Here is a 27,813-nt window from a genome sequence, read left to right as displayed (position 1 = left end):
CTCTATCCAAGACTGGGTTCGGACATGCCTCAGTTAAGGTTCACCTGGCAGCAATATCCTCATACAGATGCTCTGCAAATGCACCCTCCCTGGGTTCATTCAGACTCATAAAATGATTTATGAAAGGTTGTTTTACACTTTTCCTCCGGTCCGACCACCTCCTCCTCAATGGCATTTAAACATTGTTCTTTTGCAATTAATGAAAGCGCTGTTCGAGCCCATACACAGAGCTGATCTGAAGTATCTCACATGGAAAGTGGCAACCCTCCTTGCACTTACTTCTACTAGGAGAGTCAGTGACATACAGGCATTTACCACCAAGGAACCCTTCCTCACTTTCTCAGATGACTTTGTTCTTCTTAGAGCAAACCCAAGATACATTCCTAAGGTGCCTTCATCTTTTCACCTAAAGGAACCAGTGATATGGAGAATTTTCTTCTAAAACCCATCGACTGTGGCCGAATGAACTCTCCACATGCTGGATATCAAACGATGTTTGAAATTCTACCTTCGCGTACTAAATTCCGTAAGACAGACCAACTACTAGTCTCTTACGGCCAAGGTCGTCAGGGTACAGGAGTTAATAAAGCAACGACAGCCCAATGGTTTGCATCAACCATTCAGTTCTGTTATACGAATGCTGGGAAATCACTAACCAGCTGACCTAAAGCACACTCTAGAAGAGCAATCTCAACATCAGTTGCTCTGTTTCAAGGCATCGCATTGGACAAGATATGCCAAGCTGCAACGTGGAAGACTACACATTCTTTTGCACAGCATTACTGTTTGCAATCGGCACAACAAAGCAGTTCAGTCTTGGAACAGGCTGTTCTACGGCATCTATTTCATTAAGGTGAGCCTCTTTTGAATGAATGTGTTTAATTTGATATACAAATGCTTCTAACACCTGCGCAATTATTGTCAGAATATATCTATGTCAGCTGAAATGCTCGCACCCACCATCCACTATGGGCATAACAATTATTGTACTGCTGGTTATTCAGATTCAAGCTTGTGAATTTATGAAAGATCCAATACTGGATAAGAACTCAAGTTACTTACCTGTAACTACAGTTATCCAGTATTGGTATCTTTCATAAATTCACATGTAACCCACCCTCCTCCCCTTTGAGGCTCATCTTCCTTTTTTTCCAGTATATACTCTTCACTCTTGTGCTAGAAAATCTGAGGGAAGGAGCCTCTCTTGGAGCTATTCTAGAGGGTGCTGGAAGTTTGGTTCTTTTTTCAAGGGGACATAGATAGGCTATATGTTTAAGTTTACTAGCATTATAGCCTATGTATATTCTTACTTACTGCTTTTCTAAGACACCATGTGAATTTATGAAAGATACCAATACTGGATAAGTGTGGTTTCAGGTAAGTAGCTTGTTTTCATACTTGGGGCAACCAGGAATTCCTCTCTATAACAGAGCATTTGAGAAGAACAAGTGAGACCACTGGTCCGAAAATGGATCAAGCAACAGAATAATGACCAAAAACAGTAATATATTGATGACTGAAAAGTAAAAAGTTCAGGATTTCTGAATGGCCATGTAAAAGGCCAGCCAGCAAGCCTATTGAGATGCTGTGGCAAGAGCTAAACTGAGCTCTGCATAAATACTCTCAAACAACACAAATTTTAATCAGTGTTGTAAGGAGATGGTGGCATTCCAGGCGACGGGCGAGAATGATAAACTTTTATAGGAAATGTTTACTTCATGTTCTTGCTGCTAAATGAAGTTCCACATCTTACTGATTCACAGAATGCACTTTTTCACATGAGTACTGTACTGTTTAATAATTTATATCAAAGTGAAATTGTTTTTGGTTTTGTTTGTTCACAAGAGATTAGTGTTATCTACATTTGAAGGCTTGGTGAGGAAGACGAAAGCCACATGTCTTAATATATATCTACAAGGTTAGTTTTTTCACATCACTGTGTCTTGGGCGATGCAGCAAGATGGGATAATCCACTTTACTGAAGATTATTATTACTTCTAGATAAGTGCTATCCACTTATATGAAGTCAAACATTGGTTACTTGCTAAGGAATCACTGGGGTGACTATATACCAGGGTTGGAGAGGGCTCTGGCACAGGGAACACAATATCCTGGCTTTGTTTTCCCTGTCATTTCTTTTCAAGAAACACTTGTTGACATATCATAGAAACATTTTTGAGGAAGAGGTTTTGCAGCATTCAATGGAAGATACACTTTTCAGAAAGCCTAAAAGAATGGGGAACCAGCAAACCCCCCCACATCAAAGTGTCCCTTCCTTAACACTGCTTAACTTTGACTTAGAAAGACAGATTATAGGTCTGTTGAAAATGACATTAGTCATCATTCAACTGACTGTGTATCCATTACTTCATTAATTCCACTTTTATTTGACATAAAACATTTTTTGTTCTAATAAAATATGGACTACCAGAAGATGGCAGAAAAATCCAACACTTGTTACATGACAGTATAATTATGTTGGTGCTTCTTAAGGGCTTTTCATTAATGACTAGGTAGTTTAGTTGTTGTGCTACATGGGCAAAAATAGTTCATAGAAGCGCTTAATGTTTTGTCGTTTTTGTGTAAATTCCTAATGCAGGACATAGGTTTTCATGTCCTGCAGGCCCTCAAGTTAATGGAAACCTGTCTGCTAAACTTGTCCACTAAAGTATGAACAAGTTGTGAAGCAAGTAGCATACTGTGGTGACTTTTGGCCATTCAGATTTACATGAAAATAATTACTTCATGACACTAAGTCTGCTTCTGGCATTGGACTGAAAATGCTGAGTTTTCAAAGATCCTTTGAGAAACTAACTTTTAAAAATGAAAATTAACAAAAGTAAAAACTTCAGGACAGTTTGGATTGCAAGATTAGGTAGTTGAACTTTTCCTTCATAAAATTTGAAAATAAAAATATGTATTGAAATCAGAATAAAAGTAACTTGTCTATGTTTTGGACATTTGGGGTGCATTTAATTGTGTTATTATTTCACATACAGTGATTATGTCATATCAGAGATAGGGAAACTTTATGAGACAACAGAACTGAGGAAAATAAGTGATTTTTCTCTTGAAAGGTCCGTGCAGACTAGAATCAGGTAATTAGTGCTAAACAACAACGTTTTTACAAATTTAGAATAACAGAAGGTTAGAATACCTACTGAAAAAAGAGCTACAGAAACATTATTGAACATGGACTCCTTTGAGTAGGCAGATGGCAGACTGAGTCAGCTTTGGAGTTTTTTTTTAGGTGAATTTTGTTACAAAGAGATGTGTTGTGTAGAGATGGGTTTGCCAACCTGCATATGTTTATTGTGCCTGCCGCATTCAAACATTTCAATTATGATAGCTGTGGTCTGCTGTTTTTTACTGAACATTTTAAAAAGGACACTCAGTTGAGGAGGAGACATTATATGTGATTAAAGAAATTAGCATTTACTATCACGGACTAATGTTACCTTGGCTATGAGCATTCCCCTTAGTAGATATGACTTTTTTTCTATTGTGTACAAAAATAAAGATAATAGGCAATTAAAAGAAATTCAAATTGGCAAAACAATTGGCACTTTAAAGAAGTTTTTTTTATGAACAGCTGGCAAAATGTTGTATACGCTTAGACATATCATCCACTACCAAAGTAGGAAGGTAAAGTAAGCTACCTTCCAAAATGGCTTTTTAGCCAGGAAATCTCCTGAAGTTTTAGAGAATATATTGAGAATTATGACATTCCCACTTTATCTTCCACTCCTTTCACACCTTCCACATTTATAGTGTAACAGCAAAATGACTGTGGGAGATGAGGTGCAAAGACAACTTCTAGAGTCCGTACTACTCCGCTGCATGACTGTGATGCCTCTCCAGCACACTCATCTGGTTCACTGCTCCGAGTTCGAGCCACCATCAGTCGCATCAAGAGTTGATTGGACCATGTGATTCCAAGAGCTGGTGATACCTTTTTATTCAGTATACTGACCAAAAAGAGAAAAATATATTAATCATTTAGTTCTCTGAAAGAGAACCAGTATTCCTTTCAGATAAATAAATAGCACTACCATAAAATCAAAATACTGATTCCACGTACAAAGCCACAAATGCAAGAATAGATATACATATTGACATTCCAATCAACCTCAGCTACTTTTTTGTGACAAAAGCATGAGAACTGCTGAAAAATGAAGTCTTTCACTTTACCACAGAATGCCTCCAAATTGCCCTGTTTTAACCTGGCATGGTCACTGAGTGTATGGAGGGCTAGTCCAAGGATCTTTGTCATCTTTCCAATTTGGTGACATTTGCTTTTTTTAGGTGCTCTCTGGTGGCCCCCTACTGGTTGTGGCCTCAGCAGCCATACCCCACACAGGCAGTGAGTGGTTTTTTTTTTTTTCTAATACAGTGATACTAGCACCACAGTCCCTGGTTATAACTGCTCTCATTTGTGATGGTACTCCCAGTATTGTGGGCACTCACACACTGCCTGTGATAAACCCGACTGCACACAAGGGTTCACCGACTGTGACAGCTACTAGATCGTGATTGCCTTTGATAAATGTTAGATGGAATTTGAACAGGTAATAAAAAATACTTGTTAAATAGGCCAGCCGGTAAGCTATCCAGTACCTGCCACGAAAAAAAGGTCTCCCCCAAGAAAAAGTAAGATTTGTCAAAAAGCCAAGCACACAGAAACCACTTAAACAGAAGCTCTTGCCTTTTATTTACTATATGATGTGTTTTTATGTAGCATATTATTGCTGCCTGTGAGCCTACATCAAATCCACTATGCCCCTGCTGCTTAATATAACAAACTAATGGCTGGTGCTATACTAAGTCAAATTAATTCAGCTCCCTTAATGTACAAACACTAGAGCATGGGTCGCCAATGTTTTCTCTAGTAAGAGCTACTTGTGGTCAATGCAAATAATTTCAAGCTCTCAATATTATTAGAGATGCAGCAATGACCATATAAGACGAAATTACATTATTGGCCACCTGCAAGATTGTCAGCATTGACCACTTCTATGCACCATTTAACAACCAGAGGGCTAAACCATAGGCCCCATTTGGATAAGGTAAGGCATATTAAACAAGAAGAATGATCAACTGAGTTTTGTTCAAAGTACAGATTTTCAAAACTCAGTCAGCCTGAGTTTTGCAATTTTTGTACTCTGAATGAACCCTTTTTGGACATTGTTCTTGTTTAATACTCCTCAGTGGATTAGGCAGGCGTGCTAGCAGTAATGTAAAAAAGTATTCATCAATCTCTAGTACTTCTACATTGGCAATACAAAACAACCTTAGCAGCAATACCCCTGGCTCCAAAGTAATAATATGAGTAATAAATCTCCCCGACTCTGCATGATTTATCACTTATAAAACAGTTTTAAATATGTTTTTGCCAATTCAGCCATTTTTCTCAAAAGATCAGCTTCTGAAAAAAGTTCTGAAAATGGACACATTTTATCTTGAATATAAGATAACATTTTGGTATAAATATGTTAATTAAACCAAAGAAAAGCTTCTAATTTTGCAGGCTGAGCTGCATTCAAGAGAGCAACTTAAAGGTGGCTGGACAGCTACCAGTACCTCATGAGCTACTCGTTGGAGATCCCTGCACTAGAGGGTACAAGAAAGAAAGAGAGGAATGGTTTCTTACCTGTAACTCCTGTTCTCTTGTGGGGGAATTTACATGATAAGTCATAAGCACTGAATAGTCCTGCCCACGTGCAGGGACCCCGGAGCAGTTCTTTAAAATATCTTCAGTGGAGATTATCACCTTTCTTCGGGAAGGCCTGTAAAGACACTTAAGGAAGAGACCGATAAAACAGCCTAAATGTTTAGGCTACTATGGCCCAATTCTTCATCAGTAAGTCAAAAAAATACATAAAAAATTAGTGTCATTTAAAATGTTTAGCAAACGTTATAAATCTCCTTCACAAACCCCTTTTTATGATACAGATGAAGGAGAGCAGGGCAGAGTAGCCTCACTGGCTGCCATTACAGGGCTACTATAGAAGCTGTGCCTTTAAGAACCTAGAGCGCACCAGTATCCCATCATGCTCAGCTGGTGGCAGTTGCTTCAGATCTTTTTGAAGGCAATATTGGACATATAAAGATTCTGGATACCTCCGGCCATTCCACAGGGGAGAAGGGAAGGTTGCTTATGACTTATGGAAATTCCCCTACAAGAGAACAGGAGTTACAAGTAAGAAACTATTCTTCCTCTAGTAGGGGACTCCCATGTATAGTCATAGTAATAAGCACTGAAGAGAGTAGCAAGCCCATCCGGCATATCACAATGGAGAAGATAGAGGGTTACTTAGATAGTTTAAGTAGATTTCTGAGGGAGGCCTGCTCTACTTGAGCATCTGCTCTAGCATCAGAATCTAGGCAGTAGTGCTTGGTGAATGTATGTACTGATCCCCAGGTAGCTGCCTTGCATATTTCTGGGATTGGGACGTTACGCAGTAAAGCAGCAGTAGCCACTTTACCTCTGGTAGAGTGTGCTTTAGGCTTAGTTATTAGTGGCTTATTATTTCTGGTAGCAAGATAAAATACAAGAAACTATCCATCTAGAGATACATTGTTTAAAAGACACCAAACCAGTGCCTATTGGACCATAGTTAATAAACAACTCATTTGTTTGGCGGATATCTTTTGTTTTGTCAAGGTAAAACTTCAGAACCCTCCTAACATCCAAATAATGGAGAGAGCTTTCTGCTGGAGTAGAGGGATTCTGAAAGAATGTAGGCAATGAAATAATCTGGTTTACATAAAAATCCGACACTACTCTAGAAAGAAATTTCAGGTGAGTACTCAAAACCACTTTGTTGGAATGAAAAACAGTATATGGTTCATGAGAACATAGCGCTTGTATCTCGCTGACACAGTGCACTGAAGTTATCGCAACCAGGAAAGCTGCCTTCCATGTGAGATGTTGTAGGGAAGCCTTGTGGATGGGTTTAAAGGGATACCACATAAGGCGAGAAAGCACTATATTGAGTTCCCAAGGAGGCGAAGGGCGTCTGATGGGAGGGAAAACCTTTTTCAACCCTTCAAAGTAATCTTTTATGACTGTGAGTTGGAAAAAAAGAGGTTTGTGATGGACATTTCCTGTAGGCAGTAAGAGCTGCCCGATTAACTTTTATGGAAGAAAATTGCAAGCTGGATTTAGCCAAGTGTAGGAGGTACTGTACAATCACATTCTCTTTGCAAGTAGTTGGGTCCACATTTTTAGAGGAACACCAGAAGCAAAATGTCTTCCACTTGAAGGCGTAAGCAGAACAAGTGGAAGGACGCTTAGCCTCTTTGAGGATCTCCATGCAGTCTTGTGGCAAGTTCAAGTGTCCATACTGCACTAGCTTAGGAGCCATGCCTCCAAATTTAAGGAGGATAGATTGGGGTGTACCATCGGTCCTCCAAATTTCATTAGTAGGTCTGGCCTGCATGGCAGCTTGAGAATTGAACGCTGTGACCGGTGAAGAAGGTCCAGGAACCACCACTGCTGTGGCCAATTTGGAGCAATTAAGATCATCTTGGCTTTGGAGTGGAACAGCTTGATCAGGACTGCCGGGATAAGGGGATCGGAGGAAAGGTGTAAAGAAATCTGCCTGACCAGTCGATCCACAGGGCATTCCCCAGTGACTCTGGATGGTAATAACTGGGAGGTGAAGTCACAGCATTTTCTGTTTTCCGCTGTGGCCAAAAGGTCGATAGAAAGTATGCCCCACAAGCAGAAGATACTTTGAATGACTTCTTTGTGCAAAACCCACTTGTGATTTTCATCGAGAGCTCTTCTGAGAGTGTCCGCCAGAACATTCTGGATGGCTGGGAGGTGAGTTGCTGTTAGGCACAGGTTCCTGACCAAAAGCTATTTCCAAATTGTCCGGGCCTCTAGTGAGAAGGCTCTGGACCTGCTTGTTTAGGTAGTACATGGTGGTTGTACTTTCCGCTTGAACAAGCAGGGTGTCAGTGGTGAATGATAGGTGAAAAGCCTTGAGTGCCAGACGAACTGTGTGGAGGTCGAGGAGAATGATATGGTAAGTTCTCTCTCTCTGAGACCATGACCCTTAAACCTGGATGTGATCCATGTAGGCTCCCCATCTGAGTGATGATGAATCAGTCACAATGGTTTGAGAAGGGACCTGCTGATGAAACAGCATCCCTTGGAGATTGCTTGGAGAACACCGCCACTTGAGGGATCGTATCACATGTATGGATAGTGTGACCTTGTTCTCCCAGTTGCCCATCAGTTGGTCCCACTGATCCTCCAGACACTCCTGGAGAGGTTACATGTAGAGGCGAGCATTGGGCGTGAGAAATATACAAGAGGCCATCGAGAAGAGATGAGACTGCCCTTGCTGTTGGATGAGGCACCCTCCTGAGAGTCTGACATTTCTGAAGGATTGATAAGCATTGCTCCTCCGAAGGAAACAACGTTGTATGAATGGTGTCGATGGAGACACCTAAGTAATGCAACTTCTGGACTGGTGTTGACATGGACTTGTTGAAGCTGACGTGAAGACCCAACTGATGAAGGAGCTCGCAAGTCCAATTCAAATGCAGTTGGGCTTCGTGAGAAGTGGATGCCTTTAGGAGCCAGTCATCTAGATAGGGGTAGATGAAGATTCAGTGTTTTCTTAGATGGGCTGCTACTACAGACATGGACTTGGAGTATGTTCTGGGTGCTGACTTGAGGCCAAATGGTAGTACTGCATACTGGTAATGGTTGTGGCCCCATAAGAAATCTGAGAAATTTCCGATGCTTACTGGCGATGGGAATGAGAAAGTATGCATTGTGAAGGTTGATGGAGCAAAGCCAATACCCCTGATGAAGTTGGGGATATATTGGATGTAAAGCCAGCATTCTGAACTTCTCCTTCCAAATCCACTTGTTGGCGACTTTTAGATCGAGGATGGGTCTGACTTCCTGCTGGTCTTTCTTTAGTACAAGGAAATACCTAAAAAAAAAAATGCCCTGCCCGTGTTGACTTTTGGGAACAGGCTCCACTGCCTTCTTTGCAACAAGATGTTAACTTCTGTCCTGCGTAAGTCAAGATGGGAAGTGGACGGCTTTGGTGGAATGGACAGTGGAGGATTGATAAACCTGAGAAAGTATCCATTCTGCACAATATTTAATACCCAGACGTCTGCTGTGATGTGTTGCCACTCTTTCAGGAAACGTGTAATGCCTCCCCCCACTGGAGTGGATAATGGAAGAGGGGGAAGGGAGTACTCAAGGTTTTGTGCCTGCTATTTGTTTAGCACCTTGGGTGGGTTGTTGGTTACAGCGTCTTCTTGATGGTTTACGTTGGCTGTGGTAAGATCTCTGATGCTGCTGAGATCTGTTTGAAATCCATTGAGGTATTTGAAGCCTTTGTGAAGGAAAATGGCGTTGGTAGGGTCTGAACGATTTGCGTTGTTTCCTGGGGTTCTCCAGCCCTACTGCTTTAGTGTGTTGATTTCCTTTAGTTTGGCCGCCCCTCGAACTAACACCTCTTGAAACATGGATACATCATCTATCGGAGTCAGACATATTGGTGGATTGTCCGAAAAGGGTGGTGAGGCGTCAGAGGAGATGAAGCCTGTGAGGAGGTGACAAAGGTGGTGGTGTAGGAGATGGAGAGAAAGGTAACATCACAAGAGAAGGTGATGAATATGTTGAAGAATAAATTCTTCTCCTTTTTCTTCTCTCCCTCTTAGACGTTGACAAACTCAACACCGACCTCTCACATCGACATTTTGCTCTCGACGTTGATCGTCTCTGTTGTGTTGACAGCGAACCAACACTCCTCAATGACTAAGTATTTCTTGACATCGGTCGTAAATAATCCCTCAATGTCAACTCATGTCTTGTGGATGGTGAGTGTCATTGTTTCTCCGATGTCAACCCAGCCCTTGACAGCAAACAAGTTGGAGTTGTTCTGTGCCTCGACGTCAATGGGGACAGATCTTGTTTATGACCGAAACACTCACTTGCGATCTTGCACTGGAGAGTGAAGGTAGAGCCTTGGTGGAAGACTGACTTTTCCCTCGCTCTGAAGTTCCACTGGCAGGCTGTCTTTGTTTTCTTTCCCTCTCTTCTGTTACTTGCAGGTGAATCTTCTCCCTGTCATGCAGAAAGCGTTTGGAAAAATTCCTGCAGATGTCACAAGAGGCAGGAAGATGAGAGGAAGGTAAGCAGATGTTGCAGACCTCATGGGGGTCTGTTTTAGCCTTTTTTGTGCAACAGTGAGGACACTTGTCGAACAGTGAAGACATTTTATTCAACAAATTGCCTCAGTTTTGTGTCAGGAAATAACAGAAAATAGCGGGAGGAGAAACAAAGACAAAAGGTATTGTCACCAATTTCTGTCAAAACAATATAGGAAAAAACCTTTCAAAGGTCGAGCTCAATGCTTCAGGGTCCTGTCAGCAGGAGCCGGAAAAAAGAACTGAAGCAACTGCCACCAGCTGAGCATGATGGGTTACTGTTGCTCCCTAGGTTCTTAAAGGCACAGCTTCTATTGTAGCCATATAATGACAGACTATAAGGTACTCTGCTGTCCTTCATCTCGATCATAAAAAGGGGTTTGTGAAGAAGATTTATACTCTTTGCTAAACATTTTAAATTACACTCATTTTTAATGTATTAGCCCTTTTTTACTCCATGATGAAGAATTGGGCCATAGCAGCCTATATAGGCTGCATTGTCTGTCTCTTTTTTAAGTGTCTTTACAGGCCTTCCTGAAGAAAGGCAAAAATCTCCATATAAGAAGATATTTTAAAGAACTGCTACAGGGTCCCCGCACATGGGCGGCACTATTCAGTGCTTATGACTATACATGGAAATCCCCAATGAGAGAACTGTCCTTAGAAAAGGTCTTCTCGCTACAGAAGAGGTAGTGTTCCAACAGCAAACTTTAATTTGGCTGGATGATCCAAAATCTGTTTACCACAGCTTGGTCTCTGAATAAAAATGGGATCCGAGTTCAGGAGGGCATGGAGGAAATCAAATATACACTTTTTGGTTTTTAAAGTCCAAAGAGATTTGCTCAACTGGATAAAGCCGCTGACCTGGTAATCAGGTGTCTTATGTTTTAATCCCAGCTACAGCATTTGACAGATGATTGTGTGATTCTGGGCAAACCAACAAATCTTTATGTAATGCAATAGTGAATGCATGAAGAAATGTTATTTAATTCAGCTGCTTGGTGTGCACAAGGTTGTAATGTCTCACAACACCATTTTTAATGTGACCCTGTTTTACAGTTAACTTTACAGCTCTGAAATCTTTGTAAATTGTAGATTTTCAAGCATAGTAATCCTTGTCAACATTTACTTATGCTGACTGTTTTCTATTTCCCTATTGTTCTCCACGTGGAAACTTTTTTGCATGCACAGAACTTTTCCACAATACCTGTACTTTACTTGAAAATGTTCAAGACTAAACGTATGTACCAAGAGGATTCAAAATCTCATAAGAAATGCGTTTGAAAACACTTCTATGTGCAGATGGGCGACACAGAGAGGTATTAAAATGTTCCATGAGACACGTGAAAAGTTCAACCAGTCCAGGTTTTCTCGTTGCATTCTGGAACGTGTAGTATTTCATCATAATAAGTGACGACATGTATTACAATCCTACCAACATCGGGACCAGACAAACCCCAAAACGCCGACATTCTCGAAGACGAAGGGAATTGTTAGCACCTCTTTCTAATACATTTAGGTGATATGCTTAGACGGGCAGAATGTTATGACTATAATAAACAAATCATCCTGTTGTATATAAACCCCTATCACGTTGGTAACAGATAGTGGCATTCATTCAGATATACATAACTCGCATGTCTGCATGCAGAACTGCAAAGAAGCCCATGCCATGTGACACCTTCAGCCAATCTTGCTTTTTTTGTTGCCAACAACACTTCATATGCTCGATTCTTCAAGTCTGAACTTATAGTTAAAAAACCAACAAGACCTAGAATGCAGGGTACCTATTTCATCTTAACGATGTTGAAAAGTGGACTTAATTATTTTTTTCTACTTTGAAGTGCTCTTTGTTTTTTCAAATGCACACATTCTGAACAAACTTGTATCTACATTAAAAGCTTCACTTATTTTCATTGAGATGGATCCTCCCAGACTTTTTATTACCAGTGAATATATGGGTTTACATGGCTCTCGAATGTGCTCTACTGTACTACCATCAGGTAGTGTACTGTCCAAATCGGACGATATCCATGAAGCCTGATTTTTTTTTCTTTTTTCCCCACTAACAGTGCACCAATGGAAGCATCTAAAACAATATTACCTTGGTTGAAGGGCTACACTCCATTCTTAAAGCACAAGAGACTTGCCTACCTTTCTCGTTTGAATCCGAAGCCTGCAAAACCACATAGCACACCCATGTATCTTACTCTTGTACCCTTAAAGGATTTGGCACATGAATTATGTTAGCATTTTTCAAAAAGCAAATCCCCCAAAAATACAATATCAGCCATTGGTGCAAGCTTTTAGTAAACGCTTAATGACAGAAGAAATATATCTGAGGTAGTTTAACAGAAGGAGCCCTACCACTGAATTACTAAAATATTGCTTACCTATGTGAAAACAAAGATGGTGGCCTACAGCGAAGGAGCGCATCAATGAATGTGAGGAATTAAAAAACCTTTACGCTGTCAATCTAAAAGTTTTACAGCAATACACAATGGGTGGCAGGCGGATAAGGACGAATACATTAAACTGCTACAATATACATTTACACCAATACTCTCTTAACTACCTTATCTATTACTCTTACACAATCTATTACTCTGCTTTGAGAGTTTGCGGTCTAATTCACAAAGGCTGGGTTTCGAATCTTGGAAATCCAATCCTGTGTAGTCGGTCTTATATTTGGAGTTTTTACTTTTATGGGGTTTACATAGAATTGGAGGCGCACACTGGTGAATCTTTGGTAGAGCTGTGGTAAATGTGTGCTAGTACTCCAATTCACAAAATGTACTATTAAGAAGTGAATAGTGGGAAACTGTGCATTCGTACAAATGCCACTTTAGTTGACTGAGGGTTCGTAATCCAATGAGACTGCATACACAGGTGGTCATTGCATATCACATTTGATTTTTACTTTGTACTTTTGTCTGTTTAACATTTGTACAATAAAACCTTTCTTGTCCACCATGAAAAATATTTTTTGTGGAGAAACGTCCTCTCATAACACCCCTTCAAGTGTTGGGATATTCCCTTTTAGATTCCCATCCTGGAAAAGTACTTTCTCATGCCTTTCACACAAGTACGTTTTAGTGATTCCAGGGTGTAAAATTCTACTTAAACAGCCACAAAATATGAGTTTTTGAGCTTCCATATAGTTCTGCACGGTGGTCCACCCTGAAAAGCCTCTTATCTTAGCTTTAGAAAGATGGAAATTCATCACACTGGCTGCTGTACCACCATCGCAAGTGCACTTTATGACTAATATACCATGAATCACGTGTGATTCTGTTAGCTTTACAATTGTAACATTTTTTGTGCACCTAAGTAACGCCTGGATGCTCAAAATGTTTGTGAAAGAAACCCTCTGCATTTAATTTAAACACTTTTGTTGATCATTTTTAAAATCATACATATGTTTGTAATGCTGTAAAAACTTACCCAACATGACTCTGTCCAGCACTCATGTTGTCAACTGCATCAGTAACCTGGAAGAAATCAAATTATTAGTTTGATTTAAATATATTACACCAAATAATCGATGCTGAGAAATGTGTGGTTTCAGTGCGGACCAACCAGTTTTGGAGGCAAGTAGGGCATCTTCAAAGTAAGAGTCCCCAGTCAGACCCTCAGTGGAGCACCTCTTACAAACAGTATGTTAACAATATAAGAGTAGGCACTCATTGCCACAGTAGACAACTCCCATTTCGTACAGATATTGAAAACATTTCTTAGGCTGCTGGGATCACCCCAATGCCTATGGAAATTCACTGACTAGGGGAAATGCTCAAGTATTTTTTTTTAAGTCCAGGCATGCCCATCTCTTTGACCATACCAGACAATATGGGCATCTTATGACCACCTCACATAAAGGCACAAATTAGGTGCTCTAGAATGTAGAAAATACCCAGCTGTATCAACACTGAGACCACATATATTTCCTGATGACCAGGACGTTGTGTAGAAGTTCTGAGGCAGAAACAAACGAGGGGCCTCAGCATCTCCTTCAATTTCTACAGTAGCACAGGCAAGCAGTAAAGAAAGATCCTGCACAAAGTTGACCTTTCAAAGCGCCATGGACTCTGGAGTGGTGTAGGTGAGATGTCAAGGCCTACCTCATTGGAGCTTGTGTGACGGCTCGGTTAGATACAGTGTAACAACTCTGATTATTTATCATACACTGTGTATATCGATGTCCTGTCAGAGCTAATAACCCTTTTGGACTCCTTTCTCTGTTTAATACTCAGCGAGACAGCGACTGTTCTTTGTAAATTGGGTTGGAGGTTTACTTGATAGCACAAGTGAGATCTCCCTTGGTTTCAAACCGTCAGCCCAAAACAAGACGCCTCAGAAAATACACACATTTCTCTGAGAAACTGCACTTCTCCTTCCTCAAGGTCACTACACTCTCATGCAATACTGCAATACGTTTAACACTTTTTCCAAGTTTGTGTCATGTGCCTTTTAATCATCTGATCCTGAAAAAAATGTTACCCTCATTTCTTTAAAAGGGATAATAGAAAACCATTACAACAGCAGCAAATGCAAGTTCAAACAGGATCCTATTGTCCTGAGAAGCTCTTTCAAAGATCACAAACAAGAGCTCTTAACGGAGCACTATCTGATCGTACATGGACAATGTGTATAATGTAGGAAATTGAGGTACCTTCATAGTTGCCAACATCTCTGTGAGGTTCTGAAGTAGATGGCGGTCTACCCGGGTGCTTCTGCTAAGGCTGTACAAGTTCAAACAAATTCTTAAGTAGTTTTGCACTTGCACACCACACCGAAATCTCTTTCTCTTCTATAGTATCCATCTCACAAAGTTTCTTCAGTTTATTTTTGACCTCCAACCTTAAACTACAAATGGAATTCTGTAACCTTTGTCAACACAACACTAGGTGCTATCTTATGGCGGAGTCCTTTGAGCTTTTGATGTTTCTCATTGAACCCACCAGGAAACTCAACACCAAACTAGTGCCATTCACTGTTCATACTTCAAGTACCTCTTTGCCACTTCACCTACCTCTACTGACACAAACGCTGATCTGGTTAGATCTAATCTAACTTCAGGACTTTTTTTTGCTCACTTAAACTAAGAAAGCAGGTTCCATCCCGTGCCACAATGACTAACTCCTGTGTCTCATTTTCCTTAAGGTCAAGCATGACATCCACCTCGACTGGTTTTTCCTCATTTGCAAAAAGTTTGCCTTTAGATTTTCTGAGTTGCCCGGAGTGCCCCCAAGGGTGAGTGCACTTACATGAAGCAGGAGGCTGCAGGGACCGAGCAGGCACCGACTCTGCCCTCATAGGATGTCTCAGCAGGTCCGATTACAGCAGGATCGTAGAGCAGCACCTTCAGCGGCCTCAATAGCGTCCGGTCCCAGGCTTCCAAATAGTCCCTCAGCTGCAGCCCCGGGGGTCGGACCGCAGAAGGCACAAATCAGACGGCAATGGGCCCCCGGAGACCAGAAAAGGTCACCGTGCTCCCACTGCTCTGCGGCGTCCGCACCGCACAAGTCATGCCACCTGGGGGTCCGGTTACAGGTCCAGAACTCGCAGGGGGTTCCTCTTGGGTAGGGCGCTTCAGTCCTCAGCCAGCCACAGAGAAGGGTAGGGCTCATCCGCCAGCACTCTGCCTATGCCCCTCACCACAGCATTGCATGAGCCCCTTAATGTGCCAGGGCCGTGTCGGCTCAGACTAACCACAGGCTGCCAGCAGTGTCAACTGCCACCGTGAGTATAGCACCCCAACAGAGAGGTCGGGTCGATTTTCGCAGCCATTCATGCTCCCCCCCCCATATGGTTCTGTTACCGCGACGTGTGCTGGAGGAAGGCCACACACCAAGCTTTCTAGTAGCAAGAATAGTCTTGGAATAAACAGTTAACCATCGCCCCACGAATGTTTAATGTTCTAAACAGTAGGCCATGCCTATTGGTTTTACAAATGCTTATATTTAAATGTGACATACGGAAAAACTACCAAAGTTTACATTTATAAAAGTTCAAAATGGCAGCAAATGTTTATGCTCCTGATACCTGATTGATACAGAAGACTGGAGCCAGGAACCTGCTACTTAAGGTGTGAAGCTGTGCTCCTAAGGTCTGCAGATGTTTCGCTTTGACAACTGAATCCTTGGCTGCAAATTCACATCGAAACAAAGCAGCGATAGAGTCAATGATAATCAGTCGGACAAGGCCTCTCAACAGCAGTATGGGTACCCTCTGTGCAATGCAATCATTCAGAGTCTCCTGGAAGAATACATAACACATGCCTTGTGTAACTATTTAGAAATTGAAACCTATATTTTAAGGATATGTATACAGTTCAATAATATTCTGGTCCTCTCTTTTCAGACAATAATGGATATCTGTTACAAGAGCTATGAATGTTTAAACTGTTTTTTTTTTCTATATTTAACGATATGAATTTTATTTGCTATTACTTTACAGACTATGGGTGGCATTTATTTACATGTAAATCACTTAACACTGCAGTTTCCCTGCCAGGAAAAAAAATGTTTCTTTCTAGTTAATGAAGCATAAGACATCCTCAGTCTCAGAGGAGAAATGAATATGTTAGACTGCTTATGAATACTTGATGCCTTTCAAAACTAAACTTAAAAGTACTACTACAGTCTGGAACAGTCAAACTATGACACTTGAAACCAAAATTGCAATATCAAAATGCAGCTGGCATTTTTTTTTTTAATCTGTAAGTTTGATTTATTTATTTTTGTTTGGTTTTTAAAAAAACACCATTCAATTCACTTTGCAATGAAGTACATCTAGAAAAATGTCAAATCAAATACAGAAAAGAGGAAGTATGGCTCAGATTATGGGAGTAACAGGCATACATCGTGAATGTATAATTAACTGATGGAATCCGTCAACCATGAAAAATGAAACAAATGTGGTAAGACCCTGGGAAAGAAATCAAGTTACTTACCTGTAACTACAGTTATCCAGTATTGGTAACTGTCATGGATTCACATGCTTGAATCATCCCCTTCGTCGAAGTGGGAGTCCCAGGGTACCTCAGAAAGCAGTAAGTAAGAACTACCATAGGCCATAATATTAACAAACGTAAAACATGGGCTATCCATGTTCTTTTGAAAAAAGAACCAAATGTGACCAATAACCAGTCAGGTGCCAGTCCCCTCTAGAATACTCCTGAGAGGCTCCATCTCTCAGATTTTCCAGCACTATAGTGACGAATATATACTGAAAATGAGGGTGAGCCTCCGAGGGGGGGTCGCATTTGAATCTATGAAAGATACCAATACTGGATAACTGTAGTTACAGGTAAGTAACTTGATTTCTTATCCAGTATTGGATCTTTCATAGATTCACATGATGCTTGAATCTGAATAGCCAGCACATTGTACTTATACCTCAATTGTATAAATCTCTATCTATATGCAGATGGAACAGATGCCGGAGAACCGCCTGTCCCACAAGTGAATCGCTGTGCTGTGTCGATTCCAAACAGTAATGCTGCGTTAAAGAATGAGTAGTCTTCCACGTTGCAGCTTGGCATATCTTGTCCAAGGTGATACCTTGAAATACAGCAGCTGAGGTTGAGATTGCTCTTGTAGAGTGTGCCTTAGGTCGATTGGTTAGCATTTCCCCGCCTTCGTATGACAAAATTGAATGGTGGATAATATCCATAGGGCTAGTGATGCTTTAGTTACTCCTGTGCCCTGCCGACCTTGTCCGTAAGCAATAAAAGTTGGTCTGTTTTACAGAACTGTTTGGTATGCTGGAGATAGAATTTCAAACATCGCTTAACATCCAGCGAGTGGAGGGTTTTTTCAGCTACAGTCGATGGGTCTGGAAAGAACATTCTCAATATGACTGGTTCATTTAAATGAAAAGATGAAGGCACCTTGGGAATATATCTCGTGTTAGCTCTTAGAAGAACAAAATCATTAGAGAAAGTTAGAAACGGTTCTTTGATGGTAAATGCTTGTATGTCACTAACTCTTTTAGTGGAAGTGAGTGCACGGAGAGTTGCCACCTTCCATGTGAGAAACTTTAGATCTGCCTGTGTATGGGCTCGAACGGTGATTTCATTAATTAAGAAAGGACAATGTTTAGATGCCATTGAGGAGGAGGTGGTCGCACTGCGGGGAAAGTGCTAAACAAACCTTTCATAAATTGTTTTATGAGCCTGGATGAACCTAGCTGAGGTGTATTTGAAGAACGTCTAGAAGAGGAAATTGCTACCAGATGAACTTTAACTGAAGCATGCCCGAGTCCTGACTTTGATAGAGCAAGGTGGAATGACATAATTTGCTCCGGAAGAGCCTCCAATGGGTGGACGCTGTGTTGTTGGCACCAATTACAAAATCTTCGCCACTTGAGCTTGTAAGTTTTGTTTGTACTGTCAGCTCGTGCTCTAGATAGAATAATTCTGCATTCCTGGTCAATGTTCATGCCCAGAAATTCATAGAATTCAGGAGCCATGCGTGCAAATTGCAGAGAAGCTGGATTCCAGATGAAGTATCTGGCCTTGGTTCTTCGATAGCAGGTTCTGTTTGCTGGGAAGCCATATGGGATTGTCGACTGACAGGAGAATGAGCTCTGTGTACCAATTCTGTCTGGACCATCTGGGAGCTATGAGAATCAGCTGGCACCTCTTTGTTTTCATTTTCTTCAGACGTTTGGGGATCTGTGGTAAGGGGAAAAAGCGCATGCAAATATCCCGGACCATCGCATCAACAGAGAATTCCCCGATGATCCTGGGAGCGGGAACCGACTGGCGTAAAATTGCCATTTGTCGTTGGTGGCAAAAAGATTCAGGGTCGGTTGTCCCCAACAGCAGAAGACCCTCTCTACTTCCTTCTGATTGAGTTTCCATTCGTGACAACTATCGTTTGTCCTGCTGAGTTAGTCCGCCAGGACGTTGTTTATGCCCGGTACATGTTCTGCTCTCAAAGATATCTTGTGTAGATTGAGCCACTCCCAGAGTGTTTGGGCTTCTTCTGAGAGGGAGAGAGACTGTGTTCCTCCTTGTTTGTTGATATAATACATGCTTGTTGTATTGTCCGTACGAATCAACACCGAGACTCCTGTAGTGCGAGGAAGAGTAAGAGTGATTGCTTTCAACTCTAAAAGATTTATGTGCATCTTTTTCTGAGAAACTGACCATTTCCCTTGAATGCACACGTCTTGCAAATGGCCTCCCCAACCTTCTAGAGAGGTGTCCTTTGTTATGATGAAATCTGGCATTGGAGTCAGGAAAGTTAAGCCTTGAGATTTATGACTGGTTTGAGACCACCACTGCAGGGTCTCCACTATTCTTGGTGTGACTGATAATTTCTTCAAAAGACCCTTGAAACTGGTTCCACTGAAGTTGTAGTTCCTTCTGTACTGTAATGGTTTGATTCTTAATCTTGCTAGATGAACCAAGGTGATTGAAGAGGAAATCAATCCTAAAAGCGACTTGAATTTCATCACAGAAACTAACTTTCTTTCTGAGATCGCCAGAGCGAGTTTGGAAATCTTTTGTTGTCTTGCTATTGACAGATAAGCCTTGTTTCTGTCTGTGTTGAGTTTTGCACCCAAGAAGACCATTTTGCGTGTCAGAATAATGGCTGATTTCTGGTGATTTATAGTCAGACCTAGATTGTCAAATAAGGTTAGACAGGCGTTGGTAGCATTGGAAGCCGGCTGCGAAGTTGGCGCCTTTATCAGCCAGTCGTCTAGATATGTGAAAAATTGAAAACCTCTGTTGGGGAGAGTGGCGCCACTGGTGCGAGACACTTCGTGAAGATTCTTGCTGCTGACTTTAACCCGAAAGGGAGAACCTTGAATTGGTAATGGGCACCGGCTACATTGAATCAAAGGTACCTGCGATGCCTGGGATGCGTAGGAATGTGGAAATAGGCATCTTGGAGATCTAATGATGTCATGTAATCTCCACTGTTGAGAAGGTGGATGATATCGCACAAAGTGATCATACGAAAAGATTGTTTGAGCAGGTATTTGTTTAACTGTCTGAGCTCTAGGATTGGTCTCCATTCTCCTGAGACCTTTTTTTATTAGGAAGAACCAAGAGTAAAAACCTAGACCTCTCTGATGGATCTGGACTTCTTCTATAGCGCCCTTGGACAGCATTTGATATACCTTTTGCTTTAGTAAGTGAAGGTGCAGTGAATGTGTTTTCACTGGAGGGTGATCTGGTGGTTTTTGCAGAAACTCTAGCGTATGACCCCTAAGTTACTATATTCAACACCCACTTGTTTGATGTTATTTTTTACCAATTCTTTTGGTAATTTGAGATATTTGCTCCTACTTGCTTGGTTTGAGGGAAGTAGGGAGCTGCTGCCAGTACCCAATGACGATCATTGTTTACGTCCTGCTTCTCGATTCTGGGAGGGGGGGGGGATGGGGGGGAGGGAGGGGGGGGAGGGGGGGATGGGGGGGAGGGGGGGATAGGGGGAGGGGTTTCTACCTGCCACCTTGCTTACCGTAAGCTGTCGTAGATGGTTGCCGGTAAGACTATTGGTAGCCAGGCCTGTATTGGGACTGTTGATATTCTCTGTGGTAGGCACCTCTGAAAGAGAAGAAACCTCTACCTCTGACCCTACAAAAGGGTTGCCTCTTATATTGTAGAGTACCCACTGAGCGCACAGCGTCTGCTTCTGTCTTGATGGCTAATAAAGCGCCATCAATGTGCTTCCCAAAAAGGGTGTCGCCGTCATAGGCCATATTGAGAATCCTTGACTGAACCTCAGGTCTGAATGAGGTAGCTTTCAACCAGCCCTGGCAGCGCAAGACTGCTGCCCCTGCTAATCGCCAAAAGCCCATGGAGGCTATATCCAACGCACAATCAATAACCTCTGCCGATGTGCGCTCACCCTCTTGCAATATCTTTCGCGGTTCAGGTTGCTTCTCTTCTGGGATGAGGTCTATAAAGGCGCTAATGTCCAACCACATCTGATGGTCGTAGCAAACTAAGATAGCCAGGGTGTTGGCAGCACGCACGGTAATGGCTGACATTGATGAGAACCTTTTCCCCACAATATCCAAACGTCTACCCTCTTTGTCTGGTGGGGCTGAAATGGGAGCAGATGGATTTTTAGAAGGCCTTTGGGCAGCTTGAGATACGACAGAGTCTGGTTTAGGGTGCCCTATTAAGCAAGCTGAAGAGTCATCCGTAGCTTTATATTTCTTGTGTAACTTAGGTGCTACCGGCAGGACTGTGGCTGTGTTTTTCATAATTTCACACCCTCACTCCAGATGAAATCTATGATGGGAATTGATCTTACTGGTTTCCTTGCTTGTTCCACTCAGAATGAGAAACAGATGTCAAATGGAAGCGTGCCGCGGCACTGTCCATCAGATTATGAAATCCTCCAATATCCTCCAGAGGGGAATGTGACTGATGAGGAGGTGGTGGTGGTGATGATGGCATAGGGGCCAAGTAATCATCCCACTCATCATTCGGGTGTTGAGGAGTGATGTCTTCCCTGGGTGGAGCAGCTAATGAAGAGGTAGGTGTGAACCTATGAGTTGCCGGAGGTGGAGGAATGGTTCTTGGGGTAACCGGTGAGGAGTGTTGTACTTGTTGTGGCTGCTGTGGTTGTTCATATACTTGAACTGGAAATCTCCTCTTATAGTCCTGGAGCATGATCTGTAGGTCCTGAATTAATGAAGCAGGCATTTGCATAGTATCATGCGGTTGTTGATACTGTATTGGTTCATAATAATGTCTATGATGAGTATGATAAGGGCCATACTGATGGTGTTCGTAGTCATCATCATCATCATCCTGATACTTGACATGTAATTGTGACTGACTATTAGCGTCTCCGAAAGGTCTGTCATCTTCAGACTCTTCCCAGTCCAGTAGATGACTATGCACTAATGTAGTCACCTCGCTGCAAGAGGTGTTTTCATGATGAAGGGTAGTTCTAGAAAGTGTAGTGATCTCGACTGTTGTGTGAAGCTCTGGAGAACCAGCAGAGGAGGGAACTGTTGTGTCTCTTAACGTTAGTGCTGTTGTCGACAGTGCTATTGTTGTAGACTGTGATGTCATCGATGGCTCCGACAACAGTGGTTTTGTCGGCGGTGGTGTCTTCGACGGTGTCTTCAACTTGGTTGTTTCTGTCGATTAAGTCCTCGCCAACGACGTCTTTGCCGATGAGGGTTTCTCCAACACTGTTTGCGTCGACGATGGGACTGTCAACGGCGTGGAAGATTCTGTTGATGGAAGTTTTTTGGTTCCACTCACCCGCACCGACGAGATTGGCGTTTTTAATACTGACGTTGACAATGTCATTGTTGACAACAGTCTCGAAGACAAGACTGTGGCGACGGTGACTATGGTCGCTGTAGTCAATACTATCATCAACAGTAATGCCGTTGTCGACTTCAATTGAAGTGCCTTTTTTGATGTTGAAGGTTCTGAAGTAGGAGAATGATGTTGAGACTTCTTTTTGCGATGTGGAGAGGATGGCTGGGAGGAGGCTGGCCCTTTGAATGTTTTTGAAGGGTCTTTATGGTGAGGTTGATGATGTTTTCTGCTCGCCTCAGACTGCCCCAGGTCAGAAGATCTAGACCTTTTCTGAGGCTTCGAGTCCATGTAACTCTCCTCACCTGAAGTGGCAGATTTTGACTGCAACCAGATTAAAAGTCTTCCTTCTCTATCTCTCAGCGTTTCAGCAGAGAATGTGCAGCATATTTTGCAGTCTTTTACCTGATGTTTGGGATACAGGCAGTATAAACAATCTTTATGTGGATCATCCATATGGAGCCTTTTCTTGCCACAGGTCTTGCAAGGGCGAAAAAGGCCTTTCTTAGAAGTATCAGACATTCTCTGAGAGAAAAGGTTTTGACAGGAAAAAAATGAGCAGAGCTCAGGGAGACTCCTTTCACACGACGTGCGGCAGAAAATCTGAGGGAAGGAGCCTCTCTTGGGAGTATTATAGAGGAGGCTTGCACCTGATTGGTTATAGGTTGCATTTGGTTCTTTTTTCAAAAGAACATGGATAGGCTATATGTTTTAAGTTTGCTAGCATTATAGCCGATGGTTATTCTTACTTACTGCTTCCTAAGGTACCGTGGGACTCCCACTTCGATGGCGGGGATGCTTCAAGCATGTGAATCTATGAAAGATCCAATACCGGATATAAGTCAACAATCTGAAGTGAAGAAGATTTAGGGGCAAAAGCAGGGTTCAGCTACCTAATCAACAGGGCTGAATAATAGCAGTAGAAGCAACCTCCTCATTCTTGTAATCAGTGACAGAGCTCCACAGAGAAAGATCATAAACATGGAAGGACCTTCCTCCAAATTTCTTGTAACAAGACCGCGACATAGACAACAAGTTATGATCGGCCATGCTTAGGCATCTGATGGGAACAACTCAGACATAAAGTCCAGCACTTGGCTATGTAACACTGAATGACCCGGACAAATTAATTTGAAATGTGGTCTTTCATTTACTGGGGTAATAGAGAAGCTTCATAGCTGACTGTGATTTAAGGCTTTCAGAGGAGGAGCGCCAGGGTTCTGGACTCTAGAGTTTGGATATTTGTTGGCGAGTGAAGGATTAAGGCTATTTTATAAAGGCAGAAAAAGGACACAGGGGGATTAAAGCAATGTTCTGAGAAGGTGAAGAAGTTGTAGAATGCGGAGTAGAGAACTAATTTAGAGACAGCGTTTATGTGGGACATGGAAGAAAACCTGCTGTGAAATAGCACACAAAGACTGCAGGTTTTTAATCACCAATGAGTGCAAGTCCAATGATTCATTAATGGGATTAGCAGTGATCCCTTGTTTAAATGTATTTTCGACAATCCATAGCATACAATCTTCACTTTTTTCTAACCATTCATTTATAAGAGGCTGTATATCACAAGTACTCCCGATGCATTACCTTAATGTAACTGTAACCACTGCAGCCATATTTTTTTTCTCATGCTAACTATGCCTAAAGGAAAGGCTAGCCTGTGACATTTACAGCCTCTTTCACCTATTGCCTCTCGAGACAAGAAAGCATTGATTAGTCTGCTCAGCCAAATATTTTCACACTCTTAACAACTGAAGGTGATTTCCTTGCTTTCTCATTAGCTCGGTCATCAGTACCTGTGTACTTCCTTTTCCCCCAAACCATGTAATTCTCATCAAATGCCTTCTGATAAAATACTCTATATATATATTGGAGCCTTGTTTCTGTTTAGTCGTTTTAATGTTTTATACAGTTGCAGGGAGACCGCTTTGTCAGCCTATACTGTGATATATTTTTCTTTTGTTAATGAACACTTTAAGACTTTGACCTGAGCACAAAGTTTTCTTTGAAAGATACCAGTTGATTTCTCTTATGTTTTTTTGTGCAACAGGTAGTGATTTAGACCTAAACAATCTGATAAGCGCACTCTGGCCCGAGTGAGATGACCTCCAACACAAACTCACTGGACTCAGTAGCCTAAGGATGTTGGCCATCAGGTCTAATCATCAGACTGCCCTGACCTCCCTTTCTGCCTTTGTAGTATTCAGCCTTTCTCAACATCAGCCACCCAAAACCACGTCTCCGCATTTCCATTTGACAAAGGTTTTTGATCGAACCTGCCAAACTGCAACAGGGATTGGATGTACTCCGTGAGCTCAGGGGTTATGGGGGGCACTGGAAACCCCATTTCTTATACAACTCCCTTCTGGCCAGTAAAACCATATCAAACAACAGTAAATGCTGTCTCTATGATAGGATAAACATGGAACCACTCTCCTCCAGGATACCAAGAATCACCAACGAGAGGCTTACCTCAACTTTTCAATCCAGTATTTCGTATAGAGCCTTACCAACTTCCTGCCAGAACAGCTGTATGTTTGAATACTGCATAAACATGTGCACATCATCCACCTTCTCGAGCCTGCATTTATGGCACCTCTTCACCACCAAATTTCTCAACTTCGACAACCTTTTCGGAATCCAGTGCACTCTAAGCACCGTAAACAGATGTTTTTTTCTTTACAGTCACACATTTCACCGTTTCATACATAATGCACATAGATACTTGCCACTTATCCACTAGCTCCAGCTCTGGCAGGTCCCTCCTCCAAAGCTCCTCAGGCAGTGTGAGGTCTCCATCCATAGCCTCCATTATTGCCCAATACAGTATCACAGCATCATTGGCCTTAGAAAGCTATCTTGTAGCTGATATTTCCAGGATATAGCACTCCTGCTCCCCTACCCCACTGCATGCACCCAACTGGACAGCTGGTAATATTTATACCTGGACAGCTTGTCATCTACTATTGAGGAAATGGCTTCCCAAGGCAACAAATTCATCAAGTGTGGCAGAGTAATAGGTCTCATTCACTTGGATGAAAATACTGACAAGTCGATAAGGCCTTGCAGGTTCCACAAACATCAAATTACATGTGTCAGCCTAGACTATGGTCTTTATTATGAGTGGTCCAGTTCAGTAAGAGAGTTAGACCCCCTCTGAGGAGAAGGCATGGGGCAAGTAGGGGCTTCTGGGCCTCAACAGTTTGCTCACAGTCTGAGGTCTCATGTTCTTACTACAATGAATTGGAATCAGTCCTTGGATGTTGGCCTTGCCACTCAGCTCTCGAACATGCCTGCACACACTCTGCTGAAGAGGTGGTTGTATGGCCAGCAGCTCTTCTCTCCAGCCTTAGGGCTAGGGCTGCACAGGGAAGTGGACCAGCAGCTGAAGCAGAGACTGCAGTCCTGATTTGCTGCAGACTACACTGAACAGACGATGAGTACCTCTGGCGTAGAGTTCTTGGATCTGGGCCCATGCTGAGCCCTCCGGGTGGCCCCAGTTGAACCTGGTGACACTTCAGCAGATGCAGCTTTCTCAGACTGGGCATGACCTGGGTAGCTGCAGCTCTGCATGGGTAAGATACAATGGGCAGTTGCTGTCCCTGTCTGAGGTGGGCATACTAGGCAGCTGCAGCCAGACACAGCCTTCTATTTGTCTGGGCACAACACATGCCAGTTGTGGCTACGTATGGGTTTATCTTCAGCTGGAAGTTGTGGTTGTGGCCTCGCACAGGCTGATCCAGACACTCATTCACTGCCTCGTCCGTGGCTTGTCAATTCCTGCTTTTGAGTTACAATTCCCACCAAGAACTAGAGCAGAGAAAAACTGCAAGCCGACAGATGCTTGGGTCCAGCAGATTGCTCTCAAATGTTTTCTCTTATGGGACCCAAGAGACACTGGAGAAATGCTGCACTATGCTCCTTCCTGGACAGACATGCAGGACTGGAAGGCCACTTCCGTCTCTAAGGAGGCAAGATGGCTTCCAGGCACCTTTTGACCATTATAGAGCTCCCCCAGCAAGAGATACAGACTTCAGGTCTCACCTCTAGGAAACTGTCTGCCAGGCAGACACTAGTCTTGGTTGCATAGCAGTCCTGTGGGTACTCTGCAGAGCACTCTCTTCCTTGGCCAAAGAAGACCAAGTGGGATGTGGGGTCCTACTTTTATACACAAACGTCAGAGAAAAGATATGGATCCATAGTCTCAATGTTAGAAATGGTTTTCATTTTGAGTATGCTTTCCAGGTTGTTACTCAGACACAGCCTTAGTGCACAGTGAGGTTAATCCCACAAGGGCTACAACCTGGAGCACCCACAATAGAGGCACAAAAAGGTGTGAGGTTTCTGCAGCTGGCTGTCATCAGCCCAACTGAAGGAATAATGAGGGAAAGACAGAAGGCAAAACCTAATCTAAAGGATTCTACACTTCCACAACAGAAGCCTACAGTGCCACTCCTACTATCAGCACCTCCATTTTATGCAGAAGGCCTAATAGAATACCTAAACCAGCCATCCCCACTCCCCTCGCTTCAAGGCCTAGGTCTCCTCCTTCCAGCTTCAGGAATGTGAGGAATACACTTAAATTGTCTGAGAACACCCAGAGACAGGCCACATGCTCACTTTGCCACTGGAATCAAGCTGACCCTGACTCAAGATGCTCAACTAGAGTGAAAAAGGTCTTGGGTTGCTTGTGTCTGGTTTAGAGAGAATCTGGCAGTTAGGGCAGGACTGTTCGCATTAGAGTAGGGCGAAGACTGATTTGCAAACGGCTGGGTCTAATCCGAGGGGACATCATGGGCAAAAGAAAGATCGATTGGAATACTACGCAAGTGATTAACATTGATTAGACTTATTGTAGGCATTTCTCCTGTCACTTTTTGTGTGTTTGATGTAACACCCTAAGCGGCCCAGGGTGTGAACAGATGTTAATCCTGTGCTCACTTTGCCACTGGAACCAAGCTGTACCTGACTGAAAAGGCCCAACTAGGTGGAAACCAGTCTTGAGCTGCTTGTGTTCCGGTTCAAAAAGGACCTGGCTTGGCAGTTAGAGCTGGAACTTTTCCACTGGAGCAGGAATAAAGCTGATTTACAGATGGCTGGGTCTAATCTGAAGTGTCATCATGGGCAAAAAAACAAGGGGTTGGAATACAACATGGAGCGATTGCCAGCAGTTAGACTATTTGCAAGCAGTCCTCTCATCACTTGTGTGTGTTTGATACACACATCAGCATGCATTACGCACATCAGCATGCATAACACAAACTCGGGATTTTAGTGGAAGAAACTGAGTAATCACATATAAGCAGAACATTAAGAGAGTGGGC

The 27,813-nt window shown here is 42.5% G+C and overlaps 1 protein-coding gene across 5 annotated transcripts in view; it reads right to left on the bottom strand.

Annotated features, from left to right (window-relative positions):
• Window positions 1-3,559: 3,559 nt before the first annotated feature.
• The window catches only part of XRCC3 (X-ray repair cross complementing 3), a 157,353-nt gene continuing 133,099 nt past the window's right edge, over window positions 3,560-27,813 (bottom strand). For 4 of the 5 annotated variants that reach the window (XM_069207269.1, XM_069207271.1, XM_069207268.1 and 1 more), the window contains exons 7-9: window positions 16,228-16,440; window positions 13,630-13,676; window positions 3,560-3,968 (exon numbers count right to left, since the gene is read on the bottom strand). In XM_069207269.1, the coding sequence (XP_069063370.1) occupies window positions 3,719-3,968; window positions 13,630-13,676; window positions 16,228-16,440 (510 nt within the window). In that variant the 3' untranslated portion in view covers window positions 3,560-3,718. The remainder of the gene's footprint in view (window positions 3,969-13,629; window positions 13,677-16,227; window positions 16,441-27,813) is intronic. The other variant, XM_069207272.1, reaches the window with a different exon arrangement.

Source organism: Pleurodeles waltl, chromosome 9, assembly GCF_031143425.1.
Source record: "Pleurodeles waltl isolate 20211129_DDA chromosome 9, aPleWal1.hap1.20221129, whole genome shotgun sequence".
NCBI lineage: Eukaryota > Metazoa > Chordata > Amphibia > Caudata > Salamandridae > Pleurodeles > Pleurodeles waltl.
This window is presented reverse-complemented; position numbering and strand designations above follow the sequence as displayed.